Consider the following 27120-nt stretch of genomic DNA (forward strand, 5'->3'; position numbering starts at 1 on the left):
GTGTATATTACAGGGTGGTATATAGAGGTGTATATTACAGGGCGGTATATAGAGGTGTATATTACAGGGCGGTATATAGAGGTGTATATTACAGGGTGGTATATAGAGGTGTATATTACACGGCGGTGTATAGAGGTGTATATTATAGTGCGGTATATAGAGGTGTATATTACAGGGCGGTATATAGAGGTGTATATTACACGGCGGTGTATAGAGGTGTATATTATAGTGCGGTATATAGAGGTGTATATTACAGGGCGGTATATAGAGGTGTATATTACAGGGCGGTATATAGAGGTGTATATTACAGGGCGGTATATAGAGGTGTATATTACAGGGCGGTATATAGAGGTGTATATTACAGGGCGGTATATAGAGGTGTATATTACACTCCACTGATGACGTCACGGGTAACAGCCGATCGCTCTCCTGGAAACTACCTGAGTCCAGTCCTGAGTGCGCCGCTGACTTAACAAATGTACATAGCCACGCCCTCTGACGTCTAACTGGCTACTGTCCTCTCTGACCCCGCCCCCTCTCTTGATTGGCTGCGGCTCTTTCTTAGCAGTGGTCGCTGTCAGTGCGTGGATCCCGGACAGAGGAAGGAAAGATCCCGTGAGAGACGGCGGAGACCGGGAGCAAAGGTGAGAGCGGGGCCACAGTCACCTGAGAGGGAGCGAGCACACACCCGTCACTGCTACCTGTCCCCGGGGTCCTCGCTGTCTCCTGTCCCAGTATCCCGGGGTCCTCGCTGTCTCCTGTCCCAGTATCCCGGGGTCCTCGCTGTCTCCTGTCCCCGGGGTCCTCGCTGTCTCCTGTCCCCGGGGTCCTCGCTGTCTCCTGTCCCAGTATCCCGGGGTCCTCGCTGTCTCCTGTCCCCGGGGTCCTCGCTGTCTCCTGTCCCAGTATCCCGGGGTCCTCGCTGTCTCCTGTCCCAGTATCCCGGGGTCCTCGCTGTCACCTGTCCCAGTATCCCGGGGTCCTCGCTGTCACCTGTCCCAGTATCCCGGGGTCCTCGCTGTCACCTGTCCCAGTATCCCGGGGTCCTCGCTTTCTCCTGTCCCAGTATCCCGGGGTCCTCGCTTTCACCTGTCCCAGTATCCCGGGGTCCTCGCTGCCTCCTGTCCCAGTATCCTGGGGTCCTCGCTGTCTCCTATCCCAGTATCCCGGGGTCCCCGCTGTCCTCGCTGTCTCCTGTCCCAGTATCCCGGGGTCCTCGCTGTCTCCTGTCCAAGTATCCCGGGGTCCACGCTGTCTCCTGTGTCATGATCCCAATGGCAGGGGATCACAAAAGGACAAGCACAAAAAACAAAACAAGCTCTAGGGTGATGGAACCTGAGCTGACCGCGATCCTGAACCTCAACACACAACTAGCTGTAGCCGGGGAACGTGCCTACGATAATTCCTAGACGTCTCGCGCCAGCCGAAGAACTAACTTTCCCTATTAGAAGAAACACAGACCTCTCTTGCCTCCAGAGAAACACCCCACAGAAATAGCAGCCCCCCACATGTAATGACGGTGAAATGAGAGGAAATCACATACGTAGTTATGAAAACAGATTCAGCAAAATGAGGCCCGCTAAAGCTAGATAGCAGAGGATACAAAAGTGAACTGCGCGGTCAGCGAAAAACCCTACAAAAAACCATCCTGAAATTACTTGAACTCATGTTCCAACTCATGGAACATGAGGAGTAATATCAGCCCACTAGAGCAACCAGCAAAAAGGAATCACATATCTGCAAGCTGGACTAAGACAAAAATAAAGCAAAACGTGGAACAGGAAAATCAAAAACTTAGCTTGTCCTGAAGAATACAGAAGCGGGAAGCAGAGGTAACAAGACACACTGATTACATTGATAGCCGGCGAGGAAATGACAAGAAAGCCAGGTTAAATAGGAAACTCCCATATCCTGATAGAACAGGTGGACACCAGAGACCGCAGAGAACACAAGTCACCCAGTACCATCTGTAACCACCAGAGGGAGCCCAAAAACAGAATCCACAACAGTACCCCCCCCTTGAGGAGGGGTCACCGAACCCCCACGAGAACCACCAGGGCGACCAGGATGAGCCCTATGAAATGCACGGACCAAATCAGCAGCATGAACATCAGAGGCAACCACCCAAGAATTATCCTCCTGACCATAACCCTTCCACTTGACCAAATATTGGAGTTTCCGTCTGGAAACACGAGAATCCAAGATCTTCTCCACAACATACTCCAATTCTCCCTCCACCAGCACCGGAGCAGGAGGCTCAAGCGAAGGAACAACAGGTACCTCATACTTCCGCAACAACGACCGATGGAACACATTATGAATAGCAAACGATGCCGGGAGATCCAAACGAAACGACACAGGGTTAAGAATTTCCAAGATCCTATAGGGACCGATGAACCGAGGCATGAACTTAGGAGAAGAGACCTTCATAGGAACAAAACGAGAAGACAACCACACCAAGTCCCCAACACGAAGTCGAGGACCCACGCGGCGACGGCGATTAGCAAACTGCTGAGCCCTCTCCTGGGACAACTTCAAATTGTCCACCACATGACTCCAAATCTGATGCAACCTATCCACCACCATGTCCACTCCAGGACAATCAGAAGGCTCCACCTGACCAGAGGAAAAACGAGGATGAAACCCCGAATTACAAAAGAAAGGAGAAACCAAGGTAGCAGAACTAGCCCGATTATTAAGGGCAAATTCGGCAAGCGGCAAAAAGGTAACCCAGTCATCTTGATCAGCAGAAACAAAACACCTTAAATAAGTTTCTAAAGTCTGATTAGTTCGTTCCGTCTGGCCATTCGTCTGAGGATGGAATGCAGACGAAAAGGACAAATCAATGCCCATCTTAGCACAGAACGTCCGCCAAAATCTAGACACAAACTGGGATCCCCTGTCAGAAACGATGTTCTCCGGAATCCCATGCAAACGAACCACGTTCTGGAAAAACAGAGGGACCAACTCAGAGGAGGAAGGCAACTTAGTCAAGGGTACCAGATGAACCATCTTAGAAAAGCGGTCACACACAACCCAGATGACGGACATTTTTTGAGAGACAGGGAGATCCGAAATAAAGTCCATGGAAATGTGCGTCCAAGGCCTCTTCGGGATAGGCAAAGGTGACAACAATCCACTGGCCCGAGAACAGCAAGGCTTAGCCCGAGCACAAACCTCACAAGACTGCACAAAAGAACGCACATCCCTAGACAAGGAAGGCCACCAAAAAGACCTGGCCACCAAGTCTCTAGTACCAAATATTCCAGGATGACCTGCCAACGCAGAAGAATGGACCTCGGAGATGACTCTACTGGTCCAATTATCCGGAACAAACAGTCTTTCAGGCGGACAACGATCAGGTTTATCCGCCTGAAACTCCTGCAAAGCACGTCGCAAGTCTGGGGAGACAGCCGACAAAATCACCCCATCCCTAAGGATACCAGTGGGCTCAGAATTTCCAGGGGAGTCAGGCACAAAACTCCTAGAAAGAGCATCCGCCTTCACATTCTTTGAACCTGGCAGATATGAAACCACAAAATCGAAACGGGAGAAAAACAGTGACCAACGAGCCTGTCTAGGATTCAGACGCTTGGCAGACTCAAGGTAAATCAGATTTTTGTGATCAGTCAAGACCACCACACGATGTCTAGCACCCTCAAGCCAATGACGCCACTCCTCAAATGCCCACTTCATGGCCAAAAGCTCCCGATTACCAACATCATAATTCCGCTCAGTGGGTGAAAACTTTCTAGAAAAGAACGCACATGGCTTCATCACTGAGCCATCGGAGCTTCTCTGTGACAAAACCGCCCCCGCTCCAATCTCGGAAGCATCAACCTCAACCTGAAAAGGAAGCGAAACATCTGGCTGACGCAACACAGGAGCAGAAGAAAACCGGCGCTTAAGTTCCTGAAAGGCCTCCACAGCCGCAGGAGACCAATCAGCAACATCAGCACCCTTCTTAGTCAAATCCGTCAAAGGCTTAACAACACTAGAAAAATTAGTTATGAAACGACGATAAAAATTAGCAAAGCCCAAGAACTTCTGTAGACTCTTAAGAGATGTAGGCTGCGTCCAGTCACAAATAGCCTGAACCTTGACGGGATCCATCTCAATAGTAGAAGGGGAAAAAATATACCCCAAAAAAGAAATCTTCTGGACTCCAAAGAGACACTTTGAACCTTTTACAAACAAAGAATTGGCCCGCAGGACCTGAAACACCTTCCTGACCTGCTGAACATGGGACTCCCAGTCATCAGAAAAAAACAAAACATCATCCAAATACACAATCATAAATTTATCCAGATATTCACGGAAAATATCGTGCATAAAGGACTGGAAGACAGAAGGAGCATTAGAAAGTCCAAAAGGCATCACCAAATACTCAAAATGGCCCTCAGGCGTATTAAATGCGGTTTTCCACTCATCACCCTGCTTTATCCGCACAAGATTATACGCACCCCGAAGATCAATCTTAGTGAACCATTTAGCCCCCTTAATGCGAGCGAACAAATCAGTCAACAATGGCAAAGGATACTGATATTTAACTGTAATCTTATTCAAAAGACGGTAATCTATACAAGGCCTCAAGGAACCATCTTTTTTGGCCACCAAAAAAAAACCTCCCAAAGGGGACGAAGATGGACGGATATGTCCCTTTTCCAAGGACTCCTTAACATAATCCCGCATAGCAGTATGCTCTGGCACTGACAGATTGAACAAACGACCTTTAGGAAATTTACTGCCAGGAATCAAATCTATAGCACAATCGCAATCCCTGTGAGGAGGAAGCGAATTGAGCTTAGGCTCCTCAAAAACATCCCGATAATCAGACAAAAATACCGGAACCTCAGAAGGAGTAGATGAAGCGATAGAAATCGGAGGTGCATCATCATGAACCCCCTGACATCCCCAGCTTAACACAGACATCGTTTTCCAGTCCAAGACTGGGTTATGAGTTTGTAACCATGGCAGACCAAGCACTAAGACATCATGTAAATTATACAGTACCAGGAAGCGAATCACCTCCTGATGAACGGGAGTCATACGCATGGTCACTTGTGTCCAGTACTGAGGTTTATTCATAGCCAAAGGTGTAGAGTCAATTCCTTTCAAAGGAATAGGGACTTCCAGAGGCTCCAGACTAAACCCACAGCGGTTGGCAAATGACCAATCCATAAGACTCAGGGCAGCGCCTGAATCCACATAGGCATCGACGGAAATGGCTGATAATGAACAAATCAGAGTCACAGACAGAATGAACTTAGACTGTAAAGTACTAATGGCAACAGACTTATCAACCTTTTTTGTGCGTTTAGAGCATGCTGATATAACATGAGCTGAATCACCACAATAAAAACACAACCCATTTTTCCGCCTATAGTTTTGCCGTTCACTTCTGGACTGAATTCTATCACATTGCATTGTCTCAGGTGCCTGTTCAGAAGACACCGCCAAATGGTGCACAGGTTTGCGCTCCCGTAAACGCCGATCAATCTGAATAGCCATAGTCATAGACTCATTCAGACCTGAAGGCGCAGGGAACCCCACCATGACATCTTTAATGGCCTCAGAAAGGCCATCTCTGAATCTTGCAGCCAGGGCGCACTCATTCCACTGAGTAAGCACCGACCATTTCCGAAATTTCTGACAATATATTTCTGCTTCATCTTGCCCCTGAGAGAGAGCCAATAAAGCTTTTTCAGCCTGAATCTCTAGGTTAGGTTCCTCATAGAGCAAACCCAATGCCAGAAAAAACGCATCCACATTGAGCAACGCAGGATCCCCTGGTGCCAATGCAAATGCCCAATTCTGAGGGTCACCCCGCAGGAAAGATATAACAATCTTGACTTGCTGAGCAGGGTCTCCAGAAGAGCGAGATTTCAAAGAAAGAAACAACTTGCAATTGTTCCTAAAATTCAGAAAACTAGATCTATCTCCAGAAAAAAACTCTGGGATAGGAATTCTAGGTTCAGACATAGGAGCATGTACAACAAAATCTTGTATATTTTGAACCTTAGCAGCAAGATTATTCAGGCTGGAAGCCAAACTCTGGACATCCATGATAAACAGCTGAGGTCAAAGCCATTCAAGGATTAAGAGGAGGTAAGACGCAGCCAGGCTGCAATTAAGGTTATGCAGCAAACTCTGGGGGGGGGGGGGGGGGAAAAAAAAACTTCCTCAGACTACTTTTCCTCCTACTTCAGCCAATACGATTACCACTTTTTGGCCGGCTATACTGTCATGATCCCAATGGCAGGGGATCACAAAAGGACAAGCACAAAAAACAAAACAAGCTCTAGGGTGATGGAAACTGAGCTGACCGCGATCCTGAACCTCAACACACAACTAGCTGTAGCCGGGGAACGTGCCTACGATGATTCCTAGACGTCTCGCGCCAGCCGAAGAACTAACTTTCCCTATTAGAAGAAACACAGACCTCTCTTGCCTCCAGAGAAACACCCCACAGAAATAGCAGCCCCCCACATGTAATGACGGTGAAATGAGAGGAAAGCACATACGTAGTTATGAAAACAGATTCAGCAAAATGAGGCCCGCTAAAGCTAGATAGCAGAGGATTCAAAAGTGAACTGCGCGGTCAGCGAAAAACCCTACAAAAAAACATCCTGAAATTACTTGAACTCATGTGCCAACTCATGGAACATGAGGAGTAATATCAGCCCACTAGAGCAACCAGCAAAAAGGAATCACATATCTGCAAGCTGGACTAAGACAAAAATTAAGCAAAACGTGGAACAGGAAAATCAAAAACTTAGCTTGTCCTGAAGAATACAGAAGCGGGAAGCAGAGGTAACAAGACACACTGATTACATTGATAGCCGGCGAGGAAATGACAAGAAAGCCAGGTTAAATAGGAAACTCCCATATCCTGATAGAACAGGTGGACACCAGAGACCGCAGAGAACACAAGTCACCCAGTACCATCTGTAACCACCAGAGGGAGCCCAAAAACAGAATCCACAACACTCCTGTCCCCGGGGTTCTTGCTGTCACCTGTCCCCGGGGTCCTCGCTGTCACCTGTTCCAGTATCCCGGGGTCCTCGCTGTCACCTGTCCCCGGGGTCCTCGCTGTCTCCTGTCCCGCTGCTGGTCAGGTCGGATGGGCGTCTCCGGTCCGCTGCGGCTCCTCCCATCTTCATTACAAGACGTCCTCTTCTGATCTTCAGCCACGGCTCCGGCGCAGGCGTACTTTGTCTTCCCTGTTGAGGGCAGACAAAGTACTGCAGTGCGCAGGCGCCGGGCCTCTGACCTTTCCGGCGCCTGCGCACTGCAGTACTATCCTCTGCCCTCAAGAGGGCAGAGCAAAGTACGCCTGCGCCGGAGCCGTGGCTGAAGATCAGAAGAGGACGTCTTGTAATGAAGATAGGAGGCGCCGCAGCGGACCAGAGACGCCCATCCGACCTGACCAGCAGCAGGACCGCCCCTGGGTGAGTATAATATAACGTCTTTTTCTCCTCTTTCAGGTAACATCGGGGGCTTATCTACAGCATTACAGAATGCATTACAGAATGCTATAGATAAGCCCCTGATGCCGGTGGGCTTACCTCACCCGCTATTTTCGGGGTAACATAGTTAGTAAGGCCGAAAAAAGACATTTGTCCATCCAGTTCAGCCTATATTCCATCATAATAAATACCCAGATCTACGTCCTTCTACAGAACCTAATAATTGTATGATACAATATTGTTCTGCTCCAGGAAGACATCCAGGCCTCTCTTGAACCCCTCGACTGAGTTCGCCATCACCACCTCCTCAGGCAAGCAATTCCAGATTCTCACTGCCCTAACAGTAAAGAATCCTCTTCTATGTTGGTGGAAAAACCTTCTCTCCTCCAGACGCAAAGAATGCCCCCTTGTGCCCGTCACCTTCCTTGGTATAAACAGATCCTCAGCGAGATATTTGTATTGTCCCCTTATATACTTATACATGGTTATTAGATCGCCCCTCAGTCGTCTTTTTTCTAGACTAAATAATCCTAATTTCGCTAATCTATCTGGGTATTGTAGTTCTCCCATCCCCTTTATTAATTTTGTTGCCCTCCTTTGTACTCTCTCTAGTTCCATTATATCCTTCCTGAGCACCGGTGCCCAAAACTGGACACAGTACTCCATGTGCGGTCTAACTAGGGATTTGTACAGAGGCAGTATAATGCTCTCATCATGTGTATCCAGACCTCTTTTAATGCACCCCATGATCCTGTTTGCCTTGGCAGCTGCTGCCTGGCACTGGCTGCTCCAGGTAAGTTTATCATTAACTAGGATCCCCAAGTCCTTCTCCCTGTCAGATTTACCCAGTGGTTTCCCGTTCAGTGTGTAATGGTGATATTGATTCCCTCTTCCCATGTGTATAACCTTACATTTATCATTGTTAAACCTCATCTGCCACCTTTCAGCCCAAGTTTCTAACTTATCCAGATCCATCTGTAGCAGAATACTATCTTCTCTTGTATTAACTGCTTTACATAGTTTTGTATCATCTGCAAATATCGATATTTTACTGTGTAAACCTTCTACCAGATCATTAATGAATATGTTGAAGAGAACAGGTCCCAATACTGACCCCTGCGGTACCCCACTGGTCACAGCGACCCAGTTAGAGACTATACCATTTATAACCACCCTCTGCTTTCTATCACTAAGCCAGTTACTAACCCATTTACACACATGTTCCCCCAGACCAAGCATTCTCATTTTGTGTACCAACCTCTTGTGCGGCACGGTATCAAACGCTTTGGAAAAATCGAGATATACCACGTCCAATGACTCACCGTGGTCCAGTCTATAGCTTACCTCTTCATAAAAACTGATTAGATTGGTTTGACAGGAGCGATTTCTCATAAACCCATGCTGATATGGAGTTAAACAGTTATTCTCATTGAGATAATCCAGAATAACATCCCTCAGAAACCCTTCAAATATTTTACCAACAATAGAGGTTAGACTTACTGGCCTATAATTTCCAGGTTCACTTTTAGAGCCCTTTTTGAATATTGGCACCACATTTGCTATGCGCCAGTCCTGCGGAACAGACCCTGTCGCTATAGAGTCCCTAAAAATAAGAAATAATGGTTTATCTATTACATTACTTAGTTCTCTTAGTACTCGTGGGTGTATGCCATCCGGACCCGGAGATTTATCTATTTTAATCTTATTTAGCCGGTTTCGCACCTCTTCTTGGGTTAGATTGTTGACCCTTAATATAGGGTTTTCATTGTTTCTTGGGATTTCACCTAGCATTTCATTTTCCACCGTGAATACCGTGGAGAAGAAGGTGTTTAATATGTTAGCTTTTTCCTCGTCATCTACAACCATTCTTTCCTCACTATTTTTTAAGGGGCCTACATTTTCAGTTTTTATTCTTTTACTATTGATATAGTTGAAGAACAGTTTGGGATTAGTTTTACTCTCCTTAGCAATGTGCTTCTCTGTTTCCTTTTTGGCAGCTTTAATTAGTTTTTTAGATAAAGTATTTTTCTCCCTATAGTTTTTTAGAGCTTCAATGGTGCCATCCTGCTTTAGTAGTGCAAATGCTTTCTTTTTACTGACAGGTTCCCTTTAAGGCCGGCGTCACACACAGCGTAAAACAATACAGTTCGTATATTACGGCCGTAATACGCTGAAAAGTCCCGAAAATAGTGGTCCGTAGCTCCTCAGTTGGCAGGGTGTTTCAGCGTTTTTTGCGCATGGCATCCTCCGTATGTAATCCGTATGGCATCCGTACTGCGTGGTTTTCTCGCAGGCTTGCAAAACCAACACACCGCTATAGAAGTGATCCATGTGTCCCAAAAATAAAAAAAAAATATATATATATATATATATATATATATATATATATATATAATTAATATTTATTCCAGCGCTAGACAGCTTGAAAGCCGGTTTTTTCTTTCTCCTTCCTAAACCCGACATGATTTGAGACGTGGTTTCCCGCTACACGGGAATGGGAAGAGAGTGGCCAAGTGCCAGAATAGGCGCATCTTCCAGATGTGCCTTTTCTGGGGTGGCTGGGGGCAGGTGTTTTTAGCCAGGGGGGGGGCCAATAACCGTGGACCCTCTCCAGGCTATTAATATCTGCCCTCAGTCACTGGCTTTACTACTCTGGTGGAGAAAATTGCGCGGGAGCCCACGCCAATTTTTTCCGCCATTTAACCCTTTAATTTAGTAGAACGCCCAAATTTTGCAGATACACACTACTGACATTAGTAGTGTGGAATCTGCAAAAAAAAATGGAGAGAAGACATGGTTTACTGTATGTAAACTATGTCTCAAATCATGTCGGGTTTAGGAAGGAGAAAGGAAAAAGCCGGTAATTGAATTACCGGCTTTCAAGCTGTATAGCGCTGGAATAAATATTAATATAAATAAAATATATATATATATATATATATATATATATATATATATATATATATATATATATATATATTCTATTCTATGTGTACACATGTATCCTACCTATTGGACTGTAAGCTGTCAGTGTGATTTTACTGTACACCGCACTGAATTACCGGCTTTTCTCTCTAACACCGCTGCGTATTTCTCGCAAGTCACACTGCTTGTCCGTGTGTAATCCGTATTTTTCACGCTTCCATAGACTTTCATTGGCGTATTTCTTGCGCAATACGGTGACAAACGCAGCATGCTGCGATTTTCTACGGCCGTAGAAAGCCGTATAATACTGATCAGTTTAATACGGCAGATAGGAGCAGGGGCATAGAGAATAATTGTGCCGTATTTTTTGCGAGTTTTACGGACGTAGTTTCTGCGCTCTTACGTCCGTAAAACTCGCAAGTGTGACGCCGGCCTAAATGTTTTTAAATTTATTGTGTTCAAGGTGAAATAAAGGTTTCTTACATTTTATCATGTGGCTGTGCATACCACTATTAGTCTAGCTTTTCTTCTCTCCCCCTTTTGTGGTTCATTGTTGTATAGACTAGGTATTGCACTCCGTCCTAAGGCTATGTGCACACGTTGCAGAATTGACATTGAAATTTCCGCAGCAATTCTGCAACTCCCTGCCGCGGGTATATCGCATGCGGAATTGACATACGTTTTCCCGCTAAACACTATTGTTTTGCAAGAGTAATTGGCTTGCAGAATGCAAGCATCAATAGTAAAAAGATATAGTTAAAAATAATTAAAAAAAATCGCAATATTCTCACCTTCCGACGTCCCCCAATGCATACAATCCGCAACGTGTGCACATAGCCTTATAGTTTCAGAAAATGTTGACAGTAGTGTACCCTTTCTCTATCATCTCAGTTCTTTGGTCAGGCTGGTGTGCCAGGGTTGTCTGTTGATTTTGCGAGCTTTAGTATGTGTGAGAGGGGCGATTGATTCCAAAGCTCCAGCTATTGTGGTGTTATACAGAGCGGCAGCGGCATCCACATTGTGTAGGGAACTTATGTCTGTAAGAGGGAGGAGAGATTCAGACAGTGTAGGTTGAGGTGTTTTAAGATTTCTGCGAGGGTGTGCGAGTTTGTGGGGGTGGGGATTGTAGACAAGGAGTTGAGAGGGAAGAGAATGTGAGTAGATTGTGGTCAGAAAGAGGAAGAGGTGAGTTAGAGAGGTTAGATAGGGAGCAGAGGCTGGTGAAGATGAGGTCCAGAGTGTGGCCATCTTTGTGAGTGGCTGCAGAAGATAGAAGTTTAGTGGCAGCTGAGAGGGAAGTGTCAATGGGGATGTTGAAGTCGCCCATGATAATAATGGGGATGTCAGCAGAAAGGAAATGAAGTAGCCAGGTGGTAAAGTGGTCAAAGAAGGTGGTGGCTGGCCCTGGGGGGCGGTAAATGACAGCCAGTTGGAGGGGGAGTAGATGCGCACAGAGTGCACCTCAAAGGAAGGGAGGGTAACAGAGGGTGGCAGTGGGATTGGGGTGAAGGAGCAATAATCTGACAGGAGAAAACCAACTCCTCAACCATGCTTGCTGCTGGGGGGTGGGGGGTGGGGTGTGGGAAAGGTGGAAGCCACCATATCCGAGTGCAGCAGGGGACGCTGTGTCAGAAGGGGTGAGCCAGGTTTCGGTGATGGCGAGGAAGGAAAGTTTGAGTAATTAAAAGATCATGGATGTAGGAAAGCTTGTTGCGGACAGAGCGAGCGTTCCACAGAGCTCCTGTTAGTGGGACTGGGGAAGCGGGGGCTGGGCGAATGGGTATAAGGTTAGAGAGGTTATGGAAGTTTGTGATAGAGTGTGGATGGGAGGTAGAACTGACTGTGGGAATATGGTGAGGAGGACCAGGATATGGAGAGATATCACCAGCAGTGAGAAGGAGCAGAGAAAGTGTTAGCAGGTGGGAGCAGGAGAGGGCATGAGGGGCTCTCTGTGTTCGGAGACAGAGGATTGAATGTTAAGGAACAGTTCTGAGGAGGAGGTGAGATGGATGAGGAGGATGGAGGAATAGATGAACAGTTCCTTACTAGGAGTAGGGATTAGGGGAGTTAATAGAAAGTGAAGGATTATAGGGGTGAAAGTGAAAACAAACAGAAACATTGTTAACAGTGACTGGCCAGTTACCTTCAGTTCCCTTCTGGTTCAATTCTGGAATTAATTCTGAGCATTACACTTCTATGATGCATTTATGTGATACACAGGGCAGACTGACGTATTGGAGTTATGCTATACAATATATGTGCAACAAAGTGCAATCAGGTGTGAAACAGCGGGGAGTGGTCTGTGCTCATAGGGTCTATGGATGGTCCTGTCTTTGGGAATCCGCTATACTGGGGTGATGAATTCTCATTGGGTTTATGGATGGGTCCTATCTTTTGGAATATGCTTTACTGGGTGGTGAATTCTTTGTGTTTATGGATGGGTCCTGTCTTCGGGAATAATCTATGCTGGGGTGGTGAATTCTCGGTGGGTTAATGGATGGGTCTGGGTCTGGTATTTGGGAATCCTCTATACTGGGGTTGTTAATTCTCCTTGTGTCTATGGATGTCTTTGGGAATAATCTATACTGGGTGGTGAATTCTCATTGGGTCTATGGATGGGTCCTGTCTTCAGGAATAATCTATACTGGGGTGGTGAATTCTCATTGGGTTTATGGATGGGTTCTGTCTTTGGAAATCCTTTAAACTGAGATGGTAATTTCTCCTTGGGTCAGTGGATGGGTCCTGTCATCGGGAATTCTCTATACTGGGGTGGTGAATTCTCATTGGGTCTATGGTGAGTCCTGTCTTAGGTAATGCTTCTTAATGGGGTGGTGAATTCTCCTTGGGTCAATGGATGGATCCTTTCTTCGGGAATCCTCTATACTGGGTGGTGAATTCTCATTGGGTCTATGGATGGGTCCTGTCTTTTGGAATACGCTTTACTGGGTGGTGAATTCTGTGGGTCTATGGATGGGTCCTGTCTTCGGGAATAATCTATGCTGGGGTGGTGAATTCTCCTTGGGTTTATGGATGGGTCCTGTCTTTCGGAATACGCTTTACTGGGTGGTGAATTTTTTGTGTCTATGGATGGGTCCTGTTTTCGGGAATAATCTATGCTGGGGTGGTGAGTTCTCCGTGGGTCTATGGATGGGTCCTGTCTTCGGAAATCATTTATACTGAGACAGTGATGGTAAAAGGGTTGTTATCTGTCTCACATGTAGCTGCATCCCCTCCTCCCCTTCATTGCGTATCTCCTCGTCAGGGTGAGTAGTTGCACTTCAGGATCTTCTAATGCTCCTCGTTATTTCTCGTAGATCTCGCTGGAGTAGGCGCTCGAGGAGCCTCCTGACACTAAAAGAAGTGGCTGTTCCCGAGCAACAAGACTCTGTGACGAAACCATGTCCATGGTCCAGGAAACCATCGTACTGGAGGAAGAGGAGGAGGAAAACACCTCCCCAAGCTGTGGCACAGGGGACGAGGAGGAGGATAGCGAACCCAAAATTTGCAGAGCTTGTGGTGACCGAGCAACTGGCTATCATTTTAATGCTATGACATGTGAAGGCTGCAAGGGCTTCTTCAGGTGTGTGTCCATGATGGGGGGTATAGACTGGTAAAGCTGTCCGTCAAGGTGTCCACATCCAGCATTACAATATTTGCTATATTTGTGATTGTTTCTGATGGGAGAACAATTACCTGAGTCTCCCGAGGCCGAGGAGACGACAAATATAAACATGTTGCTGGTGCGCAGACACCGTCCAAGAAAGATCCAGATTAATTCCTATAGGAAGAGCACAGCCAGAACTCTCAATGGTGGCTTTTTTTTTAATGGATTTTTTATTTTAATTTTATCTGTAATTTTGTTAGCTTGGTATTAATGTCATTATTTTTTTTTTTTACGTAAAATTACAGTAAGAAATGGTTATTATAGTGCTTTTGTAAAAAGCACTATATTGTTATTCCACCGTAGTCAACTTCTTATTATTATTATTCAGTCCGCAATTAATGCGGCCCGAACCGCTGCACGCACAGACTCCAGTGAGGTGTCATTTCGAAGCCAGCGTTCCTGGCAGGTGTGCTAAGTATTTTTCGTGTCGATCGGATTTGTAGTTTTGGCGCAATTGGCGTTTGAAAATTTTGTCTCAATGCATTTCAATGGGGAAATTGTTCCAATAAGGTATTTCTGATTTCTGAGGCAATTTCAAAATAACTGCCAACTGCCACCTGGCTGATTAGCTCAGTGCTATGTGCAGTCACACCCAGTTACTATGCCAACGCCTGCGAACTCTACATGACCCCACCAGGACACAGTTTTGCCATATAATATCAGCTCTTAAAGTGACCCGCACACTAAATCGGACCCTGAGGGGCCCCGACCACCAAATGGGACCCTGAGTGGCCCCGACCACCAAATGGGACCCAGAGTGGCCCCGCCCACCAAATGGGACCCAGAGTGGCCCCGCCCACCAAATGGGACCCAGAGTGGCCCCGCCCACCAAATGGGACCCAGAGTGGCCCCGCCCACCAAATGGGACCCAGAGTGGCCCCGCCCACCAAATGGGACCCAGAGTGGCCCCGCCCACCAAATGGGACCCAGAGTGGCCCCGCCCACCAAATGGGACCCAGAGTGGCCCCGCCCACCAAATGGGACCCAGAGTGGCCCCGCCCACCAAATGGGACCCAGAGTGGCCCCGCCCACCAAATGGGACCCAGAGTGGCCCCGCCCACCAAATGGGACCCAGAGTGGCCCCGCCCACCAAATGGGACCCAGAGTGGCCCCGCCCACCAAATGGGACCCAGAGTGGCCCCGCCCACCAAATGGGACCCAGAGTGGCCCCGCCCACCAAATGGGACCCAGAGTGGCCCCGCCCACCAAATGGGACCCAGAGTGGCCCCGCCCACCAAATGGGACCCAGAGTGGCCCCGCCCACCAAATGGGACCCAGAGTGGCCCCGCCCACCAAATGGGACCCAGAGTGGCCCCGCCCACCAAATGGGACCCAGAGTGGCCCCGCCCACCAAATGGGACCCAGAGTGGCCCCGCCCACCAAATGGGACCCAGAGTGGCCCCGCCCACCAAATGGGACCCAGAGTGGCCCCGCCCACCAAATGGGACCCAGAGTGGCCCCGCCCACCAAATGGGACCCAGAGTGGCCCCGCCCACCAAATGGGACCCAGAGTGGCCCCGCCCACCAAATGGGACCCAGAGTGGCCCCGCCCACCAAATGGGACCCAGAGTGGCACCCAAGTGTGAAAGTCTTGCAGGGGCAGCCCGGGCACCATTCCAAAGCACTATCTGTAGTTCCTTCAGGAAATACCCATCTAGTTTATTTTGTTTTCTTTCTTTCTGTTATTATTTTCCTCTCAATGTAGTTAAGCTAACAATGATGAATGTTTTTTTTTTTTGTTTTTTTTTTTATTTTGTTAAATTTACTTTATTTTATTACTATTTCTTTATATATATTTTATGGTCCACAATTTACCTCTCATGTACCACTGTGCAATGGACTCTGAAGTTTCTTTTTGTGGAGAGTATCAGGTTCACGTATGGAGGGATTTATAGGTCATGCAATGATTTCTGGGAAATTAAATATACAAGTAGTCTCTACAAAGAGACTGTGGCAGCAGAGAGCGTCTGATCAGCAGCGGAGAGCTGTGTGGGGTGAGTCGGCCTTGTGTTACTGTCTGCAAACCGTGGCTCCTGCATGGGAAGATGGAACATTTGGGGGGAGAATCCCTTTAACCGCCCACGACTTATGACTTGGCCTGCTGAAGACCCCCGTGGCTTCCCTGTCGGCACTTCTGTGGACGGGCTTAGGAAACCATGCTTTTGGCTATATTCTGCAGAACATTCTTTTTGATCTCTGCGCCTCCCCCAAATTGTGAAATAAAAAATGATCAAAGCTGTTCTCCAATAGTATCAATGAAACAACTGCTCGCAGCACAAAAAGCAAGATTTCCCTCTGCTCCATCGACGGAAAAAAAAATAAAGTTACAGCTCTCGGAAAGCGGCGACACAAAGCAAAAGGCTAAAATAAAAAAAATACAAAATGCAATAGATACAGTATACAGACGCTTTTTGTATTGACCTGAAGAATCATGATATTGGCTCATTGTTATCTCCTAATCAACACCATAAAACTAAACCCCAAAAACTACGACTGTTTGCTTTTATCTTGTCGCTATTTCACTGTATTTTTTTTCTCATTTTTCATTATATGGTGAAATTAATGTTGTGATTGAAAACACCAATTTGTCCCACCAAGATCCATCCCTATCCCGCCAGGAGCCATCCCTGTCCCCGCCGTGAGCCATCCCCGTCCCGCCATCTGCCATCCCCATCACCGCCGTGACCCATCCCCGTCATCCCCGTGAGCTGTCCCGCCATGAGCCATCCCGTTCACCGCCATCTGCCATCCCCGTCACCGCTGTGATCCATCTCCGTCACCGCCGTGAGCTGTCCCACCATGAGCCATCCCCGTCACAGCCGTCTGCCATCCCCATCCCACCGTGAGCCATCCCTGTCCCGCCGTCTGCCATCCCGTCACTAACGTCTGCCATCCCCGTCCCGGCGTGAGCCATCCCCGCCGTGAGCCATCCCTGTCCCTGCCGTCTGCCATCCCCGTCACCGCCGTGAGCGAATACCTGTCACTGCTGTCTGCCATCCCCATCCAAGCTGTGAGCCATCCCCATCCCTGCCGTCTGCCATCCCCATCACCGCCGTTTTCCATCCCCGTCCCGCTATGAGCCATCCCTGTCCTGCCGTGAGCCATCCCTGTCACCGCCATGAGCTGTCAACGCCGTGAACCATCCCCGTGACTGCTGTGAGCCATCCCCGTCACCGCCGTGAGCCATCCCTGTCCCGCCATGAGCCATCCTCGTCCCTCCTGTGAGCCATCCCCGTCACCGCCATCTGCCATCCCCGTCCTGCCATCTACCATCCCCGTCCCGCTATGAGTCATCCCTGTCCTGCCGTGAGCCATCCCTGTCACCGCCGTGAGCTGTCAACGCCATGAACCATCCCCATGACTGCTGTGAGGCATTCCTGTGACTGCTGTCTGCCATCCCCATCACCGCCGTGAGCCATCCCTGTCCCGCCATGAGCCATCCTCGTCCCACCTGTGAGCCATCCTCGTCCCGCCTGTGAGCCATCCTCGTCCCGCCTGTGAGCCATCCTCGTCCCACCGTCTGCCATCCCTGTCCCGCCATGAGCCATCCCCGTCCCGCGGTGAGCCATCCCTGTCCCACCGTCAGCCATCCCCGTCCCGCCATGAGCCATCCCTGTCACAGCCATGAGTCGTCAATGCCGTGAGCCATCCCCGTCACTGCTCTGTCAGCTCCGTCACCACCGTGAGCCAGCCCTGTCACCGCCGTGAGCCAGCCCCGTGTGTGATATGTGACGTGTATAAAATAAATACAATAAAATCCTGAAATCTAAGTATAACCCGGGAAGTGCGGCACTAGCTGCTCTTGTATTTGTGGTCCCAGTGCCCCCCCCTCACCCCGACCACACGGGACCACCCCTCACCCTCCATCCACCAACGTGAAAGTTCCTAGAACCCTTACTTTCAATACAAAGGAGGAGAAGCGAGCTTGTGCTGGTGTTTCTAGGAAACTCTCTTTGTTGTTGCTAGGCAGCCATTATATCTAGTGACCCGGACCAATTATTCTCTAAGAGGAGCATTTCTGAGCGTCAGTCCTAAAAGTCCCGTGATGCGGCAGCCGTGGACTCGTGCTGTCCTCCATTATATGCACCTATTTCATTTACTCAATGGTCTCCAACTAAATACATGGATTACTGGGCAACCAGAAGACTCCATTGTGGCCGGACCTGAAAGCATAAAGCCAAGATTGTGCCTAACAGTCATGACAATGGCACGAAAGGGTAGGACCGGATGTATATAGCGTATACATGAGCAACCAGTGCATAGAAGGACGGAACTGGTGGTATATAGCGTATAGAATCTTATAATGTTAGAGTTGGAGGGGATCTCCAGGGTCTTTGGGATCTCCAGGGTCATCGTCTTCAACCCCCTGCTTAATGCACCAGTCACTAAACCATCTCAGACAGATGTCTGTCCAGCCTCTATGTGAAGACTTCCATTGAAGGAGAACTCGCCACCTCTCATGGCCGCCTGTTCCACTCATTGATCACCCTCACTGTCAAAATTTTTTTCTAATCTACATTTTCTCCCTTTCAGTTTCATCCCATTGCTTCTAGTCTTTCCTTGTGCAAGTGACAATAAAGATGATCCTTCTACAATGTGACAGCCCTTCAGATATTTGTAGACAGCTATTAAGTCTCCTCTTAGCCTTATTTTTTGCAAGCTAAAGATTCCCAGATCCTTTAACCGTTCCTCGGAGGACATACTTTGCAGTCCACTCAGCATCCTGGTCGCTCTTCTTTGAACTTGCTCCAGTTTGTTGATGTCTTTTATATAATGTGGTTCCCAGAACTGGACACAGTATTCCAGATGAGGTCTGACCAAGGAGGAGTAGAGGGGACAATACCTTCATATGATCTAGACTCTATGCTTCTCTTAATACATCCCAGAACTGTTTGCCTTTTTTGCTGCTGCATCACACTGTTGACTCATGTTCAGTCTGTGATCTATTAGTGTAACCAAGTCTTTTTCACATGTGCTGTTGCTTAGTTCTATTCGTCCCATTCTCTAGATGTAATTTCCATTTTTCTTGCCCAGATTTATAATCTTGCATTTATTCAGTCGCCATGACAGCACAACGAGAGAGGGGATCCGCCCTTCAGGGACAGGAAACCTACAGACATAAAAAGGGCGGTACCTCTCTCCCACGTCAGTTTGGTTTCCTGTCCCTGACAGCGGAACCTCTTGCAGACAGGCCCTGACAAGAGGGTCGAAGTAAGAAAACTCCCCACTCCTGGCGGCCCGGTACAGGTAGCGGGGGTCCCCTACCTCGGCCCGTCCAGGGGGCAGGAAGCACCACACGGCAGGGGCACTGCGCGGTGTAGGTGACAGCAGGAGGAAGCAGCCTCTGGCATAGGCTAGCTTCTCGGACGTCCGCAGCGCATACCTATGTAGAGGTGCTTGGCTACTCGCCCGGGGGTCACGCTGGTCCGGGCGGGGACGCGGCATTGGTCCGGGGGGTCTGCTGGCGTCCTGGTCCGCGTGTCGGCTTGGCGCCGCCGCTGCGTCCTGAAGGGGGCGTGTCCGGATGACGCGGCGAGCGGCGCGGCCGGATGACGCGGCTGGGCATGCGCAGTAGCATCATCTCTGGCTAATGGCGGCGCCCAGCTGCGGGAACGGTCTGGGCTTCAGGGAGGGGTAGCGCAGCACAGCGGCAGACGGTCTAATGACCACCTGGGATTCCCTGCTGGCCCCCATCCGGGGGCGGTACCTTGGGGGTATTTAATGCGGCAAGCTGGTCAGAGTTCCTCACCCATTCCATAATGGAGTCGCCAGAAGGAACTACCAGCCAGCAGCAGCAGGAGCCGCCGCAGCAGCAGTCAGATAAGCCTCGTAGAAGCTCCCAGCGTCGGTCTAGTGGCAGTAGCCGCGCTGGTGGAGCTAAGGAGGCACGGATCTCTATACCAAAGTCCTCAGGCCGTAAGGATTTGCCGGCTACGAAGGATCCCCCCATCTACGGTACCACTCATTACTGGACAGGGTAAGTGAGCTTCGTGAAAGTCCACTTAGTGATGATTGTGTTCCCCTTGTCTTTTTTCCTCTATCAGGGGAGGAAAAGTTTGTCCAAAGCCAAACATAGGCAGTGTGCCGAATGTGCAGAGCCGCTTCCAGATGGGCATTTGAGGAAGTTATGTAAAATATGTGTTCAACGTTTATTGGAGGAGGAGGCGCCTGATCTAACCTCTACGATAAGAGAGATGGTGAGACAGGAAATTAAAGGTGCCGAGAGATCCAAGTCTCGGGGAGCAGAAGCTAAAAGGTCATCCCCTTTATCTGAGGTAGATTCGGACTCGGGTGAGCTGAGCTCAGGGTCTCTTCCGTCTACTTCCTCCTCTGAGGATCAGGAGTCTGCTCGAGCCTGTTTGTCCCTAGAGAGGGTTAACCATCTGGTCAAAGCAGTTAACAGCACAATGGGGATAGAAGATACCCAGTCGGAATGTTCCATTCAGGATGTTATGTTCAGGGGTATTGAGCGAAAATCCCGAAGAGCCTTTCCAGTGATTGACAAGATCAAATCGCTAATCTCAAAAGAATGGAAGAAACCAGAAAGGAAGGGGTCGCTTCCGCCAGCCTTTAAAAGACTGTATCCCTTTGAAGAAGCGGCTTCGTCCTCATGGGATAAAGTCCCGAAGCTGGATGCAGCAGTCGCTAAGGCATGCAAAAAGTCGTCTCTCCCCTTCGACGACTTGGGGAATTTGAAAGACCCGTTAGATAGGAAAGCCGACATCTTCCTTAAAGGAGCTTGGGAGACTTCAGCGGGGTCCTTGAGGCCAGCCATAGCAGCCACTTGTACCGCTCGATCCTTGATGGTATGGTTGGGCCACCTCGAAGATCAGCTCAGAGATAAAGTCCCTAGCTCGGAAATATTGTCCTCTATGCCCACAATCCAGGATGCCGCAGCCTTCCTTTCAGATGCTTCAGCAGATTCAGTCAGGTTGGCCGCCAGGTCCTCGGCATTATCCAATGCAGCCAGGAGGGCACTATGGATAAAATGCTGGCCAGGGGACTTACAAGCTAGAACAAAATTATGTAGCATTCCTTGTGAAGGAGCTCACTTGTTCGGACCAGTCCTAGACGAGCTATTGGAAAAAGCAGGGGATAGTAAGAAACGCTTTCCCTTCCTAGGAAGACCCTTCTACAGACGGGACTATAATAGAGGATGGTCCAACCGCAGAAGACCATATAGAGACTCCAACAGAGAATCTACTAGATATGACAACAGCAGAAGGAGGGGTAGAGGATTTATGTTTAATCCTTCACGAGAGGTCAAGAAACCACAATGACTAGCGGACCAGGTGGGGGGTAGGCTTTCGGCCTTCTACCCAGCCTGGGTGCGGATTACAAACAATCCATGGATTCTAGGCATTGTGGAGAAAGGCCTAACCTTAGACTTCCACCATACTCCTCGGGACAAATTTATGTTAACACCTGTTCGTTCCTCCTCTACAGAGCAGTTGGCGCTGGAGTCTGAGGTCCGGGAGCTCCAACAGAAGAATGTTCTAGTCAAAGTCCCTGCAGGCGAGGAAGGTAGGGGGTTTTATTCCCCTCTGTTCCTGGTCAAAAAACCCGATGGTTCATATCGCACCATTATTAATTTAAAAGGCCTGAATAATTTTCTGTTCATACCCTCCTTCAAAATGGAGTCGGTCAAGACAGCAATAAAATTACTCTTTCACCACTGTTTTATGGTTGTCTTAGATCTCAAAGACGCCTATTACCATGTACCAATTCATATTGATCATCAGAGATTTCTTAGGGTGGCGGTTTCACTAGCTGGCACAGTAGAACACTTTCAATATCAGGCACTTCCGTTCGGAGTCGCAGTTGCACCCAGGGTGTTCACAAAAATCATGGTGGAGGTTATGGCGCACTTGCATGAACAGGATATATTAATAGTCCCGTACCTGGATGATTTGCTAATTGTGGGTCATTCTGAGTCGCATTGCACAGACCAACTACAGAAAGTCATGGATGTGTTACACAAATTGGGCTGGATGATCAATATAAAAAAATCGCGCCTTCAGCCCCTAAAAATACAGGAATTCCTAGGATATGTTATTGACTCTAGTCAGCAGGAATGTCGCCTGCCGGACGCAAAAGTTGCTAAGATTAAGCAGTTGGTCACAAGGGCAATAAATAATCCCTTAGTATCAGTCAGAAGTGCGATGTCAATCTTGGGTTCTCTTACATCCTGCATCCCGGCAGTTCTCTGGGCACAGTTCCACACAAGGGCTTTACAGTGGGACGTGTTACACAATTCCCGTCGTCTAAATGCTCACCTCGACAGTAAATTCACACTTTCTACGGAGACTGTACATTCGCTGGGTTGGTGGACTCACACTTCGAATCTGCACAGGGGGGTCCCTTGGATAAATCACGTATCAAGGGTGTTGACTACGGACGCTAGCCCCAAAGGGTGGGGGGCTCACTTAGGGGAGGATTGGGTTCAGGGACTATGGTCTCAGTCTGAACAGGACTCTTCCTCCAACTTGAAAGAACTGTTGGCAGTAAAACATGCCTTAAATAGATTCCTTGTACCCCTACAGGGTCGACACGTCAGGCTTTTGTCAGACAATCGGGTAACTGTGGCCTACATTAATCGTCAAGGTGGCACGCGATCCAGTACATTGATGGAGGTCGCAAATCATATCTTTCAGGTGGCCGAAGTACATCTTCTCTCCCTGACGGCGCTTCATATAAAAGGAAGTATCAACACCAAAGCCGACTATCTAAGCCGCAACATGCTCAGACAGGGGGAGTGGTCGTTAAATCCAGCCATTTTCAGTCAGATCATCCAGTTATGGGGTTGTCCGGAGATAGACCTTTTTGCCAACAGAGAGAACAAGAAATTACTCCAATTCTGTTCCCTAAATCCAAAAGACAACCCATACGGTGTGGACGCTCTGCTGATATCTTGGCACTTCAGGCTCGCGTATGCCTTTCCCCCTCTAAATCTGATTCCCCTAGTCCTGAGGAAGATTCGGGAGGACAAGGCCCGGGTAATCTTGATAGCTCCATTTTGACCCAAGAGGGCTTGGTTTCCTTGGCTGAGGAAGATGTCTGTCTGCCAACCATGGGTTCTTCCAGAGCTACCAGATCTGCTCTCCCAGGGACCAATCCTCCATCCTCAAGTAGCCAACTTACACCTAGCGGCATGGAACTTGAGAGGTCCTTACTGAGGGGGAAAGGATTCTCTCGGAATCTGGTTAATACTCTCCTTAAAAGTAGGAAACCATCTACAACAGGCATTTATGTGAGAGTATGGAGAAAATTTTTATCCTTTTCTGGGGCTCAAATTGACCAAGAACCATGTATTAACCAGATTCTTGAATTTTTACAAAAAGGCCTGGAAATGGGCTTGGCCACAAGTACTCTTAGAGTTCAGGTGTCAGCGCTGGGAGCGTTATATAATCTTAATTTAGCCAGTAATCACTGGATTTCTAGATTCTTTAAAGCAGTCACCAGGTCTAGACCAATTATTAAACAAAGGTTAGTCCCATGGGACCTAAATTTGGTACTCTCAGCCCTGACGATAGCCCCATTCGAGCCCATTGATACTATTCCTCTGAAGATCCTGTCAATCAAAACAGCCCTGTTAGTTGCTCTCACATCTGCTAGAAGGGTTAGTGATCTGCAGGCACTCTCCAGACATCCCCCATACATGCAGGTTAGGGAGGATAGGGTCATATTGAAACCCGATCCCCTATATCTGCCTAAAGTTGCGTCTAAATTTCACAGGGTTCAGGAGGTAGTCCTACCCTCCTTTTGCTCCAACCCTACTAACGATAAAGAACGTAAATTCCATTGCTTAGATGTGAGGAGATGCCTCCTTAAATATATTACAGTTTCAAATTCCTGGAAAAAAGATAGGCTACAAATAAAAGAGTTATCAGGGGTAAGGAAAGGTCTTAGAGTATCTAAAAACACTCTAGCCAGATGGATTAGGGAGGCGATCTCTCTCGCTTATACCGCAGGTGGCAACGAAGTTCCAGATGGTATAAAGGCACACTCCACGCCGGCCATGGCATCTTCCTGGGCGGAGAGGTCAGAAGTGTCAATCGAAGACATATGTAAGGCGGCCACATGGTCTTCCCCTTCTACCTTTCTTAGACATTACAGATTAGATCTGGGTAGTTCCTCAGACCTTACGTTTGGGAGAAGAGTGCTAGAAGCTATTATCCCCCCCCTAAATCTTTCATCTCTGAAAGTCTCTCGTTGTGCTGTCATGGCGACTGAATAAATACGTACGCTACTCACCTGGTAGCAGTGTTTTTTCAGGAGCCATGACAGCACCCTTAGATTCCCTACCCTATATTTTTGGATGATGCAACACCCTGTTAATCTTGAGTTAAAGTTTATGTTCACTTGCATAATAAAAAGTATTCATGTATATACTGCATCTGTGTTATTAACCAAGGTGGTCCTCTCATGCTCTGGAAACAAAACTGACGTGGGAGAGAGGTGCCGCCCTTTTTATGTCTGTAGGTTTCCTGTCCCTGAAGGGCAGATCCCCTCTCTCGTTGTGCTGTCATGGCTCCTGAAAAAACACTGCTACCAGGTGAGTAGCGTACGTATTTCTCTGTTAAATACCATTCTATTAGTCATTGCCCAATGTTCAAGCTTATCTAGATCCTTTTGAATCCTTTATCTGTCTTCTCTAGTGTTGGCTCTCCCTCTACGGTCTGCAAATTTGATTAGTTTACCTTCAGTTCCCTTATCTAGATCATTTATAAAAATGTTCCGTAATACTGGGGCCAGTACAGAGTCTTGTGGTCCCCACAAGTCGAGATATACTATATCTACTGCATTTCCCTGATCCACCCAGTCAGTGATTCCATCATAGAAGGAAATTAGATTAGTTGTTTGCTCCAAACCCATGCTGGCTCTGGTGAATTACTGTATTCTTATCTAAGTACTTACATACATGCTGTTTAATAATTTGTTCTCAGATCTTCCCTGGTGTAAGGCCTGTAATTTCCTGGCTCCATCTGTGATGACACAGCATTTTATCTTAATTAACCAGACATCTATTTTCAGTAAGCCAGGAGGAATAGGCTGTTATCTATATGTTGACTTTTGAATTTATGCGTTTATTTAAGAACCATATACTGTTGTCATAAGTCTTTACATATTGATTTTCGAAATTTGTGAATGACTGTTTACCTCTTATGTCAGCTCCTACAACTTATTGTATATCTTTTGCAAGTCAGTGATGCAGGGTCATTGAACAATGGATGCTTACTTAATATGTTGAATGACCATTGTGTGAGTCCTGTGGCATGTTGACTTGCAAAACAGAGAAGTAAGAACTATGTAAATTAATTAGTCAAACAATGCAAATTAATCTCGTCACATCTTCTCCTTGACCTGTGAATAATGGCTTGATGAACAGTTGTGAACTATAAAAAGAGGATATTCTATTACAATAGAAATCCAGGCAGCCAAGAGATCCAGAGATCGAAAGAATCAGAGACTTTATAAGACAGCATTCAAGATATCATGGCTCCATCATGAGGGACACATATTTGACATTTTACAGGATGTCAGCTTAGGGGACAATCGCCCTGGCTGAAAGAATACAGATCTGCTCCATTGATCATCCTTGAACCATGGATACGTTTGGTGTAGCCGGAATTTGGACCCACCAGCTACCTGAGCCCCATGGATATGTTTGGGAAAGCCAGGAGTGGGACCCACCGGTCACCTTTCTCCATGGATACATTTGGGAAAGCCAGAAATGGAACCCCCTTGTTATCTGGCTCCATGAAGTTGTTGGAGGAGCCAGGTTGTGACCCTTCGGTCACCTGGCCTTGTATCTGAATGGACTGTCCTCTTCCTAAGCTTGTCGTTGCCTCCTCTCTGTGTGTGTGCCACAGGTGGGGTACTTGGTCCTGGAAGCTCTGAAGTCACAGCTGCTCTTATCCCGGCGAGTCAGCGGAAGGGTGAGATTCTGAAATTTTGCACCATCTTGGGTATTTTGCTGGGGCTGTTCTGTGTCTTATTTGCCTGTTTTGTGGTTCAATAAAGTATTGCCACACTGTTTAACCCTCACCCTGCGTTGTCTGAGTAGTATTACACCCAGGGTAGAATGAGAGTGGGCGTTCGGTGCGATGATCCCTGGGTCCATGCGGTTTGGGCTAGCAGACCAGGGCGCCCGCTTACCCCCTCCCCCGTGTCTCCACACTGTCTTATTTCTTTTTTTTGAATATGAGGACAACATTTGCCCTTCTCCAATCTTCTGGGACTTCTACTGTTCTCCAGGATGTTTCAAAGATTCTGGTTAGTGGTTCTGCAATTTCTTCTAACTATTTCAGTCCCCAAAGATGTAATTCATCTGGACCAGGAGATGTAAATTCATGTAAATTAGCTCCGTGTTCCCTCACCACCTCTCTGTTTATGGATGGTGTGAATTATTTTATTCCTTTGATGGCCCCATGAAGATCAGTTGATGTTGCATTTGCTTTCTTGGAGAACACAGGAGCAAAATAGGAATTTAAAAGTTCGGCTTCTCAACATCATTGCTGGCCACTTCACCCTTTTCATCGTGGAAAATTCCTATAGCATCTCTGTCTTTTCATTTGCTTTTGACGTACACACAGAATCCTTTTTTATTGTGTGGTAGTTCAAGTCACCTGGCGGTACACGGAGATAGAAAAACAGGAACACTGTCTCTTTAAATCTTCAGTTGGTTTATTTTAAGGCAGATTAAACCAACTAGAAGTGGACCGTAAACAACAAAAACAGGCAAACGACAAAGAAAACAAAATGCGGGTAACATCCTGCTCTGGAGCAACACAGGTTGTCTTTCCTCCACAAGACACATAATCCACTGGAGAATCCTCTCTCCAGTCTTTCTGACCAAACACTGCCTCTGAAGCCAAGCCATTTAAGCCCCAGACCATGTGACTGAACACATGACTGTGACATCACACAGGTCCTGTCAGCTCTGCAGGTGGAGATAAGGTGGACATTCTCCCGCCCGCTCTATGAATGTCCACATAAAACCAACCCTTTATACAACTTTACTTAACCCCTTTCCGACTTGCGCCGTACTAGTACTGCTCT

The 27120-nt window shown here is 47.7% G+C and overlaps 1 protein-coding gene across 1 annotated transcript in view; it reads left to right on the top strand.

Annotated features, from left to right (window-relative positions):
• The first annotated feature begins 569 nt into the window (after positions 1-569).
• NR1I2 (nuclear receptor subfamily 1 group I member 2) overlaps positions 570-27120 on the top strand; it is a 61350-nt gene continuing 34799 nt past the window's right edge. The window contains exons 1-2 of the mRNA XM_069760465.1: positions 570-644; positions 13709-13974. Of these exons, the coding sequence (XP_069616566.1) occupies positions 13793-13974 (182 nt within the window). The 5' untranslated portion in view covers positions 570-644; positions 13709-13792. The remainder of the gene's footprint in view (positions 645-13708; positions 13975-27120) is intronic.

This window comes from Ranitomeya imitator, chromosome 3, assembly GCF_032444005.1.
Source record: "Ranitomeya imitator isolate aRanImi1 chromosome 3, aRanImi1.pri, whole genome shotgun sequence".
Taxonomy (NCBI): Eukaryota; Metazoa; Chordata; class Amphibia; order Anura; family Dendrobatidae; genus Ranitomeya; species Ranitomeya imitator.